This window comes from Microtus ochrogaster, chromosome 2 (genome assembly GCF_000317375.1).
Source record: "Microtus ochrogaster isolate Prairie Vole_2 chromosome 2, MicOch1.0, whole genome shotgun sequence".
In the NCBI taxonomy this organism is placed as follows: Eukaryota; Metazoa; Chordata; class Mammalia; order Rodentia; family Cricetidae; genus Microtus; species Microtus ochrogaster.
Window position 1 is genome coordinate 48,198,781 of NC_022010.1, and position 12,407 is coordinate 48,211,187.

General features: G+C 34.8%; 1 protein-coding gene across 9 annotated transcripts in view; it reads right to left on the minus strand.

Moving 5' to 3' along the window:
• Stxbp5l (syntaxin binding protein 5 like) overlaps positions 1 to 12,407 on the minus strand; it is a 250,576-nt gene that overhangs the window by 163,789 nt on the left and 74,380 nt on the right. For all 9 annotated transcript variants that reach the window (XM_026785910.1, XM_026785901.1, XM_026785891.1 and 6 more), the window contains exons 7-8: positions 10,536 to 10,599; positions 1,269 to 1,352 (exon numbers count right to left, since the gene is read on the minus strand). In XM_026785910.1, coding sequence (XP_026641711.1) covers positions 1,269 to 1,352; positions 10,536 to 10,599 — 148 coding nt within the window. The remainder of the gene's footprint in view (positions 1 to 1,268; positions 1,353 to 10,535; positions 10,600 to 12,407) is intronic.

The window sequence follows — 12,407 nt, forward strand, 5'->3', positions numbered from 1 at the left end:
TTTGGCAATGTAACTATCTCATATATATGGTAAAATATTAGTTTGAGAGAACCATTAAGAAATAAACTGTGAATTTTATAAAATAAAAATTTCTATTGAGATTTTATTTTGATTTTTAGTAATGTGTATACATACATATGTGAGTATGTGCACACGGGTATAGTGCCCGAGGAGAGGAGAAGAGGGAATCAGATCCATAGAGCTGGACTTACATTAGTTGTGAGCTACCCGATGTGGATGTTGGAAACACCCATATCCTGTGCAAGAGCAGTACATGCTCTTAACCATTAAGACATTTCTCTAGCCCAATAAATACATCTTTAGGGACCAAAACTCTAAATTTTTAATTGTTATGATATGATAGGAAAGAAAATGTTGAGTATTCGAAGGCAACTAGAAGTCCATTGGGTGATATTTTTTATTCTTCTAATCTAAAAATGAAGTGTTCTAAAAAGAAATAGATGAGTCTGTTTTCTATTTACTTCCATGCTTCCTTAAATTATGTGACATCTATCCATATAAGAATGGGTGTTAGCTAGGCAGAGATTTTGGATCAGCGTTTTCCTTTTGTCTTGTCCCACTCCTACTTTACTTCTAATCTAAGGGTATAGACGATCATCTTTGCTACCCAGCCTCAAGAAATGAGTTAGTTCCCTTTTTATCTTCTCTCAGCTGCACTGTCTTCATATTAGCTTCCTCTAAATGGGAATAAAGGCCTGGAATCAAGAGTCCAGCTGAAATGTCATCTGGGAGAAACCTAATCAAGAATAAATTGTATATAATAAAATTTACCTCAAGATAGTGTCATTTATTTGTTCTGATACACAAAACAATTTCATTATTCTAAGAAGATAAATAATAAAGGGGAAAAGCTTTTCAAACTGTCTTGAACTCTTAGCCACAGAAAATGAATTGTTTAGGAAGCCTTGACTAGTGTCTTTAGAAACTTGAAAGTCAAGAAGCAAGATGTGAGTATGGAACCTACATAAAAGAAATGAGATGAGACAAATCAAAAAAATGTCATAAGGGAAAGAATAGAAATAAAGCCAAAACTAGGCAATAATCTCCACAGTTGGCTGTCAAGGCAGAATTCTCATTCAAAAATAATCAACAGTTGGAACTTATATAAGTAACAAAAGAATATTAAACACTGAGTAAGGACAGTATGGTCCCAGTGATCAAAAATATTAGTAAAGCACAAAACTTCAGAGCAGAAAAGTGGCACATAGTCCCCAAACTTTGCAAATATGTCAGCAGAAATCACTTACCTCATCATAATAAACTCTCAGCTCTGCTCTTTTAGATTTCAAGTCCCAGAATACTACAGTACCATTTTCATAACCTATCAAAAGCTGGAAAACAGTAAAACAACCATTTTCTTAATTTTGATATTAATTTTAATGGTGTTCAAATAAAAAGTTATAATACTACTATAAAGAAAAAGCATGCTACACAACACAGCCTGATTTGTCCTACCTTTTCTAGCACTTAAATATGCTTCCTACTACTTTAAAATTGTTTTTGAAGACAAAGATACTGATACAACAATTAACAAATTAAAGGGTCAATAACTTCTGTTGCAATATAAACATAACCAGAGAACGCTGCCTGTTTCAAAGAATCAAGGAAACATGTAAATAAACATGGTACAATATAGTTTATGTGAGAATTTAAAGATAGAAAATGAAGACAAAATAATCGATGAAGTATTATATTTAATTGGCTACTAATATAAATATATAAATATAATATAAAATAGTTTTAAATTTTGTCATATCAACTGTATTTACTTTGAGCAAATATTTTATCATATTCTCACCTGAAGATGTTGGTGCAGCCCCTCATTCTGGGGATCAAATGTAGGACCTTGTACATGTCAGACAGAATCTCTGCCACTGAACTACATCCAAAGCCTTGAGTACATAGCTTAAACTAATGGCTTATAAACCTTTAGAAGTTAAAGCTTTTTAAAAATTCTCTATTAAATTAACATTAGCTAATTGTAGCCTACGATATAAATTTTACAGGGTCTAAAAGCACCCTGGAGACAAATGTCTGTTGGGGACTTTCTAAATTAGATTAGTTGAGGTGAGTTGACCTGTTCTAAATGTAGACGGCAACATTCCGTGGTCGCAGGCTGTGGATCCCCTAACCAGGAGAAAGCTTGCTGAGCCGAAGTGTGCATCACTCTTTCCTTCCTGACTGTGGCGATAATGTGATCTGCAGCATCATGCTTCTGCCTGTGTGCCTTTCGTACCATGATAGACTTTCCTCCAACCACAAATGAAAACCACCTAATTCCATAAGGTGCTTTGGTCAGATGTTTTGTTTCAGCAATAAGGAATGTAACTACCAATACAATGGTGCTTATACTTAAATCAATATAAAGTATTTGAAAAGTAATAGTCTTCCTTTTAAAATAGAATTTGAAACATAAAATTGAAACATCAAAGAAATATATTTTTACCTATCCTATTCATGTTTTTATGTATATGATAATTTGACTGCAGTGTATGTAGACCGCATGCATGCCTGGTTCCTGTTGAGACCAGAATTGAGCATCAGAGTCCCTGGTACTGGAGTTAGAGTCAGTTGAGAGCTGCCAAGTGGGTGTTGGGACCTGAACTGAGATCATCTTCAAGAGTAACAAGTACTCTCAACCACTGACCCATTTTGCTAGCCCCTAGAGTTATTTTTAATCTAGCTATACCTTATATCCAAATGCAAAGTTAAGGAGCTACACATGATAATGTTTAAATTGATTTGACAAAAGTGTTGAACTTTCTGATATGTCAACTTAAAGGAAATTATTTTTAAAAAATTTAAATTGAGAGTTTAGAGGGAAGAAAGGAAACGAGAAATGATGTCATTATACTAATCTCAAAATTAAAAGAAAAAAATTTAATAATGTTCAATATCCTTAGCTATCATGAAGATGAAAATGAAAAGCATTTTCAGATTTCATCTTAACCCAACCAGAAGGGCTAGGATAAAATAAATAAATGAATAACACCCACAAATAACAGCAAATGCTGATGTGCAATGGAGAAAGGGGAAGCTGACTCACTAATGGTGGGAGAGTAGACTGGTGCAGACACTATGGTGGTTCTTCAGAAAGGTGGAGATAGTCTACCCTGTCACCCAGCCATACTACCCATGGACCTAAGCAAAGGACTGTTCATCTTACTACAGAGATGCTTATCCATGTTCACTGTTGCTCTCACAATAACCAGCAATCAACTGATGAAATGCAATAATGAAATGTGACACATTAATACAATGCTATATTATTCAGCTATAAAGAAAAATAAAATTATATAAGGACAAATGGGTAGAACTGGAAAAAAAAAAAAACATCCTGGGTGAGATAACCTAGACCCAGAAAGATACTCTGTGAGATTAATCCATAGGTGGCAGGGTTACTGGGGCCCAAGAGCTGTTGGCTGTACAAGTCATAGCCCTAGGGAAGAACTTACATATGAAAAGTTACCAATATTGCCAACAGCTAAACAATGTTAAATGGAAGGAATCTTTGTCTCACTTCTGCCCAAAGGGAAAAACAAACTCAGCATTAAGGAGGATATATTCACAGCTTTGTGTAAGTTTCACAGCTTTGGGTCCACAAAGTTCCTTTTTTCCCTTAGCGTGAGAAAAGATCATTTTCATCATGAAGGGAATTTTACTAAAGCCTCTTTTGTATCAGCTTTATGTTTTTCTTGTTTTGCTAATACGCAAAGATATTGATTTTAAAAAGTTAAACTATATCCCAAGTATAAAGAAAAACTGGTTGTGGTCTTTTGTGACTTCTCCTTCACATTTTGTTTATTTTACTGAGGTGTGGTCTTGTTATGCAGACTTGGAATTGGTGATCCGATTGATCCAGCCTCCCAAAGAGCTGGGAAGACAGGCATAAGCCAATGACCTGGCTTCGTTTCTTGTTTTTCTGCTTTTGTTTTATTAGTTAATATCATGGATTCATGTATTGCCCTTATAGCCCAGCTGCTTTTTACAGCAATTTATACCCATACTGTCAGATGGTTAAATATAGCCACCTGGCCTCTAACAACTAGATATTCAATCCCCACAGATATTATGGAGACTGGCTCTTTGCCATCATTTCCTGCTGTCAACAAAGGCCTAAAAAAGATAGCCACTATCTACTGTTGTAAATGTGTTACCTGCTTTTCCAGAGTATTCCTGCCTTACTAAGTAGAAACAGCACCCTTAGAGGGCTCTTAGGCAGCACTGAGGAGGTGACTTAGTTAATACTCTCTATTTTTGCTTCTTCTGATCTGATCCCTTCTTTAATATTGCATTAGAAGGTATAGTTGGTATCTCTAGTTACCATATGTCTCTGTTGAATCAAGGCTTCAGAGGATTAGCCCTGTAAAGTACTAGGGCACGTGTCCTCACCAAAGGATTATACCCAAAACATGCCCTATGTAATACACTGACTTCTATACAGCCTCCAAGTTCAAACCCTTAAAAATCATTGCTAAATGTATTCCTTCGGTGACTAACAACATTAGGTCCTCAGTTTCTTTTGTAAATATATATTCCACTTATTTTATGTATATTCTGTTTCCTTATAGAGAAAGACTTATGTATCGATGTTAGATCGTAATGATATCTGAGGTGTGATTCTGGTTTTACACCTGAGTTCATGACTCCATGTATCTGTGTGAATATAATTATCAGTCTCCTAAATCAGACAAATTATTTTCTATAAGCAACAGTGAAAGGGATAATTTTTTTTTTTAATCAAGCTTTGCTTGATTAAATGCAGAGCTGAGATTCCCTCTGGTCCTGATGCATTAACATTCACAATTTAAACTCAGCGCCAGGTGATTCTTTTTTTTTTGTTTGTTTTTGTTTTTGTTTTTCGAGACAGGGTTTCTCTGTGGTTTTGGAGCCTGTCCTGGAACTAGCTCTTATAGACCAGGCTGGTCTCGAACTCACAGAGATCAGCCTGCCTCTGCCTCCTGAGGGCTGGGATTTAAGGAGTGCGCCACCACCGCCCGGCTGAAAAGGATAATTTTGCTGGTCAAATGGGTTCATGAAAGTTGAGCCTGTTTCAAAGAATTACAATTTTCTCAGGGTTATCTTTATGTTTCCCTGTTGTAGGTGTGAAAAGCATGATTTTAAAATAAAGTCATATATTCATTCAAAACTTCAAATATGTAGCCTTATTTTTGAAATAAGGTCTTTTAAATGTACAATTCATTAGAATTTTGTGACAAAATCACCCTGGACTTAGAGTGGACCCAACCATAAACACAGTGGCTGGTAACCTTCTAGATAAGGAAAAGACACAAAGAGACAGGAAAGGTAGTCATAAGAAGATAAATGCAGAAGTCGGAGTTATGCTTCAAGTCAAGCTACATGAGGCAAGAAAAGTGACCCATAGAGATGTTACAGCAGTGGTTCCAAACTATAACCCTTTAATACAGTTCTTTATACTGCAGTGACTGCCAACCATAAAATTATTTTTACTGTTACTAAATTATTATAATTTTGCTACTGTTTTGAATCATAATATAAATAGCTGTGTTTTATAATGGTCTTAGGAGAGCTCTGTTAAAGGGATGATCAACCCCTAACAGGATCAAGACCAACAGGTTGGGAACCCAAGCTTTAGAGGGAACACAGTCTAACCAATACATTGATTTAAGACTTCTGGCTTTTAGAGTTTTGAAAAACTAAATATTTGTTGTTTTAGGTCATTCAGTCTGTGTTCATTTGCCATAGTAGCTTTAAGAAAATAATTTTTAGGAACCTGGGATAATGTTCTTTCCTAATAATGACACAGGCTTATCAAAAGGATAACAATTGGTTTCTTCATAAAAGTTCTTGATCCCAATTTTGGCAATGTTTTTCTGTAGGCAGAGTAAAAAACGGCCCCATATGTCAAATAGTCCAGTGCTTAAGAGTGATACAAGCATGTATTTACATGCATAAAACACTGGGTCTGATCCCCAGCACCATAAATAAAAATCTGTCACATGCCAGGAAAGACCTCTATTATGTAATTAAGGTCAGACATTGACATGCAAGAGGTACCTTATACTTTTCAGGTGGGCCAAACTAATGAAGTGAGTCCTTAAGAGAGAAGTTTCTCCGGGTGTGATCAGAAAGACAGTGCTGTCAAGGGACAAAGCTGGCGATAAAATTCATTGTCAACTCTAAAACCAAAGGGAGCTACCAGTCAACAGTTGTGTGAAGCTTGTGAAAAGGCAAGAAATCAGCCTCTTTTCTAGAAAGGAGTTTAGTTCAGCGAGGTTGCTGTTAGTTTTCTGCCACAGAGAACTGTAATACAATAAATGTTTGCTGTTTTAAGCTATCTCAGTATGATAGCTTATATTAGTACAAGAAAACAAGTGCCATCAAAAAAACCTATTTTATCCACATCATTATGGCTGTCATTAACCCATATCATAAGTGTTATGGCAAAAATAAAACTGCTCTGTTCCCCAAGTGGCCCATAGGCCATGAGGGGCTGAAGAACCCAGGCAGGGAGTCACTTGGCAGGTGAAAGACAGAGACATGCCATGCAGAGAAAGTGGGTGTTTATTTATTGGGTTATGGAAGGGAAAGGGAGTAAGGGAAGAAGAGAAGGGGGAAGAGCAGAGAAAGGCAGAGGAGAGAGAGAGAAAAAAAGGGGGGAAGGGGAGAAGTGGGGGGAAGGGAGAAGCTGCCTCTTTGGGAGAGTATACAGAAAGGAAAGTATTCAGGCTGGAAGCAGAAGGAAGATCTGCCTTGGTGGTGGGTGGGGGGAGTGGGCAGGGCTTGTCTCTTAAAGGGACAGGACAGACCATTACAATAAGTACTTGATCTCTCACTGTCTTGCCTTTCCAGGAGTCCCCATTCCAATTAACCACACAAAAATGTTTAGGTAATTATGACTGTATTGTATGCTAGAGTTTAATGTCACTCCACTTGGTATCTTCAACAAATCCTTTGGCTTTATAGAAAAGAAAATCCAACTATAAAGATCCCATGGGGAGCAATAATCTCAACATACTCAAAGAAAGAGATTGCAGATGTTATGATTTATTATCTAAGTATATTCTCTGGATCACATTATTAAAGGAAAAGTGTAGAGGAAGCAAGATGACTCAAAATTATGCCAACCATTATTTCATGGGGTGAGTCAGACGAGACACATCAATAATTATCTGGAAGGTATGGACTTGTGGCCTTGTCTCTAAATCATGACAGAACAACCCAGTTAAAGGGAAGAGCATAATTCATTCCCTGTCTCTTGTCTGACATTGGTTAAAATTGATTCTTGGGAAGTTAATATCTCTTCACTAGAGAGTCATGTTATTTGACACCTGTGACAATTTTTAGGAAAGGCGGAAGGTATACTTTATGTTGTAGAAACCTTGTGAATCTAGAATTAGTGAGAAGAAGGGGGTGTTGTTGCGTATAGCTAGTGAACTTCAAGAAGTAAGGCTGTAAGTTTATTAACCTTTCCAAACCTAAAGTGAGACAAGCAGGGAAGTGTCAGGAGACAACACTAGAGAATCCAAAAAGATGTAGAAACACATTCAACAAAATTCAATGTCATTTAAATTTAAAACTCTCAGAATAGAAATAGCTGAGAATATTTTTGTTCTTTTTGTGAAGTGAGGGCTGAGTAGATGATGCCAGAATCTAGGGCCTCAACTTCCTAGCTAAAACTCTAAACCCAGGAATAAATCATTTATATCCAATAATGTCCTGGCCAACACAACATAAGATACATATAACTCTCTATGTAGAAAAAGAAGCAAAAGCTATATTTGTTAGACTTTAATAAATAATTTACAACAGAGAATCTAAGAACAGATACTAAAAACAAAACATTCAATGATGCTGCCATTTAATAAAACAGTATTTTATATACTAACAATAATCAGCTATTATCAAAATGATTTAATGAAAATTAAGTCAGAGGCCAGCAATATGTGTTCAGCAGGTAAAGGCACCTGCAGCCAAGTTTGATAACCTGAGTTCAATTCCCAGAATTTATGAGAGAAGACCAACCCTACAAGGTGCCTTCTGACTTCCACACACACCCATGGCAGATGCATGCCCCACTCCCACACAAACTAAATGTAAAAAAGTTAACTCCTAACAGCAATAAATCTAAATCAGTATATAGAATTAAGTTAACATAAAGGATGTGAAATTTTTATGAGAAATATTTTAAAGTATGTAGTACACATACAAATACAGATGCATTATTCACATAGTTTCATGCCTCACTGCTCTGGAATTTTCTTTTAAAGTGTGCCTTAGTGAATTATCCATTATTTGTGTATCAAAATTCATTTATTTAGCTTTCAGTTAATAGACATATTATTCCTTATTCACATAAAGTGTGGATATCTGAAGATTATCTAGGTCAAATTATTATTTTTTACTATATTTTTAATGATTTTATTGAGCTATACATTTTCTCTGCTCCCCGCCCTGCCTTTCCCCTCCCCTCTTCAACTCTCTCCCATGGTCCCCATGCTCCCAGTTTACTCAGGAGATCTTGTCTTTTTCTACTTCCCATGTAGATTAGATCCTTGTATGTCTCTCTAAAAGCCACTTAAGAGTGAGTACATATGATATTTGTCTTTCTGGGTCTGGGTTACCCCACTCAATATGATGTTTTCTAGATCCATCCATTTGCCTGTAAATTTCAAGATGTCATTTTTTTTCTGCCGTGTAAGTCAAATTATTTAAAGCATGTGTCTTATTTTAATAACATTGTTTTCTGTGCCTATATATTTGCATGTCTAATCCAAATTATGAAATAATTGGGATAGTTTTATAATATTATGATGTGTTAGTTATGTCTGCATAGCTGCATGGCCTTTCCCACTATCTAGCACTATTATTTTTAATATTTGCCAGCCTGATGAGAGTAACTACATTTCCCTAACTGCCAATGAGGGTGCTTCTTCTACATCCCAGTAGAAACTATACCTGCACATTAAATAGAACTTTATTTACTTCAGAAAAAGCTTGCCTCATTTGCCTTTTAAGGATCTAGGACAATTTATTTTGAAATTTGTTTTAGAGATTATAATATAATTACATCATTTCCTCCTTCCCTCTTCTCCCTCCAAACCCTCCCATGTACCCTTTTCCTCTATTTTGAATTAATGGCCTCAGTTTTCATTAACGGTTGTTACATGCATATGGGAGTTTGTGTGTGTGTGCATATATCTATATCTATATTCCTTGATACTTATGTACAGTTTTGCACATTATGATCAACCCTTTCAGTCTGCATAATGTCACTTATGTGTGTGTTAAGGACTGACCACTAGGTATTGAACAACCAGTTGGTACGCTATTGCCTGGGGAAGACTGTTTCTCCCACTCTCAGCTTTCCTTAACTGTAGTTCTTTTTATATGTTGAAGCTTCATAAGCTTTCGTCAACAAGAAATAAACTCTGACAAATAGCTTTACATTCTATTTATAGATCAAGTTAGATGTACCTAATATTGCTTCATCAGTTGAATTTGCCTTCCATGTTGGATCTTTGTTAGACTACACAATTCCTGTCCTTTAAAAATAAATAATTCACAAAAATGTAAAACTACAGTAAAAAATATCATTATAATTTTTATGGTACCTATAAACAATTATATACTTGACAAAATATCCATAAAGACAATGTTTTAGAACTCAAGCTACCAACTATTTCATTATCAAAGGGAAATTATGAAATAATCATGATTTTTTATAATTAATAATGTGTTAGGTACATATGCATAGCTGTGGCCAAAATATCTAGAAGATCAATTAAAGGGAGAAAAGATTTATTATGATTTATAGTTTCAAACAGTTAGTCCTTATTAATCTTGAGGATGAGGAAGAACTGAGCTTTTCATGTCAGGGAAGGCCATAAAGCAAAGAAATTGCATCTAGGAAGAGGCCAGGGGAGAAATAGACCCAAGAACTCCCTTGTGAGCTACTTCCCTACTAGACTCTATCTCCTACCTTTCCCACCCCACCAGGGACTGTTCCATTGAGCAAGTCAGAGGCCTCATTTTCTAACCATCTCTAGAAACTCCAGCACAGAAACACTCGAAGATGGGTTTCACTAATCCCTTGGACTTTATCCCAATGAAATGGTAAATATTTTCTATATTAATGTATACTTAAAAGAAAATCAAAATTATCTAATTTGTATTACTGGATATTGGTTATGACTTTGTTAATACCAAAGCCAAATAACAAATACGTGATTAATGACAAAGTTAATCATACTACTAAGGCAAATCATATATTTAGAAATAAAATCTGCTCTGTAACCTTCAACAATGCATATTTAAGATTCAATTTTAGTTTTAGGCAAACTAAAAACTTAAAGCATTAGTAGCAAGTATATCCATTTATTTGTTTACTTGCTCATTCATACTTTAAGTATTATTTTTAGATGCCACTGAATGCTACAAACCAGTTAAGATGTTAAATCTCAAGAAACAGTTTAAAACATCTTTTTCTAAAAACAAGGAAAACCAAAGCGAGAATGATGCAGCGTACTTACTTTCCCTTCATCTCTTGGGCTATCACTTAAATGAACAACTGGGCCTGGATGAGTCTTGGTGGATCTGTTAAATTAATAGCAATAATTTAAAACTAGGCACCAGAGAATGACAACAAAATTAAAATTAAGCTTGAATACACTCCAGTGTTGTAGGGCTAAGCGGAATTGGCACAGTTCTACTTTATTTCTTAAGGACACATAAAATCCACAAAGAGCCTTCACAGAAAGTAAGGACTATTTAAATCCTAGGAACTATTGTAAAGTGGTCAGTCATTCTAGGCTTCTCTTACAGTGATTTCTCAAAGTGAATCAAAGGACTATATAGATTAGATACTGGGAAATTTTGTGAATGGATTCATTCACCCAATTGATAGTGAATTTTCTCATCTAAAACTGGATATAGTAGCACTGACCTTTATCAAAAAAATATTTTTTCAGATTATATATATATATATATTTATATATCAAAATTTAATGGCAAAAGATAGATCACATTCAATAGTTTGAGATCACTGTTCTACTTAAAAATCAGAATTATTTATATTCAAGAATATATTCTTAAAGAAATTAAACAAGGCTTCAAAGAACAGTTTATAGAGTTTTTTAGTTCTATATATGTAATAAATACTTAAATATTATTGTAGTGTTCTAGAAAGATAAATGCTCCTTATAAAGAATAGTATTCTTAATTATTCTCCAATAAATAGTAAGTCAATAAACCAAAACTGCCATCTGTCTATTGGATTTGGGTGGAACAACAATTGTTAAAATGTATTGCATGATAAACCAGTGAAAACAAGACATTTCATAGAAAGAAAAATCTATAATCAAAAAGTTTGGAAACTCTAAACAATGTAAAATATTTTACCTATTAAAAATGCATAGTAAGTCTGCATGCAAATACAACCATATATTCAATTGTTTCCAATTATGACTATTGATATGTCATAAAATCATGTTAGAGGAATATATTTTGGAAATACAGGTTTGACCATATGTTAGACTCTTCCACTTCGAGCCTTACTATACAATAAAAGTGGTTTGGTTCAGAAGAGTATTCAACATTAAATTGCTATTTGTAATGAAATTTTAGAGTATAAAAGTAATTATTTTTATAGTATATCAAGAGTTAAGGGGAAATATTTTATGCTGCCTTTTTCCTACTTAAAGATAATGACTATTAACATGTTGGCTTATTTTTTATCTGTTTCTCTAACATTAACTTCCAAAACCTCAGAAAGTACCACTAGCAAAACATAACTTAGAAAAAATTCTGAGATAGATATTTCTAATGTATCTTAAGGAGTAGAGAGTGATTAAAAGACAATTTAGGAAACTGGGAGTTGATATTTAAATTTATATTAATCATAGAATTAAATTCTATGGAATGCACTTTGGAAATACTAGTATAATTAAAATCATTGAGATTAGAGAAATAACTGTTACCTAAACAGATTTAAGATTCATTAAAATAGTGTTTTATTTAAAACTTCAGTGAGTTAACAGAATGTGTAGGAAAATGAGTCAGCATCAATCAAACTTATCTTCCTAAGGACTCAATATGTATAAAACTAGCAACAAATAAAACTGTTTCTTACTAAAACATAGACTAAAAGAGGGTAATACAGAGATCTCCCTGGAGAGGGGAAATCGACAAGATCTCCTGAGTCAATTGGCAGCATGGGGGACAAGGGGGAGGATGAAAGGGGAGGGGAAGGGGACAATGGGAAGGGGAACGAGAACTTGAAGGATCTGGATGGCTGAGTTGGGGGAAGGACAGAGAGGGGGAGCAAGGAAAAAGATATCTTGATAGAGGGAGCCATTGTGAGGTTAGGGAGAAACATGGCACTTGGGAAATTCCCAAGTATCCAC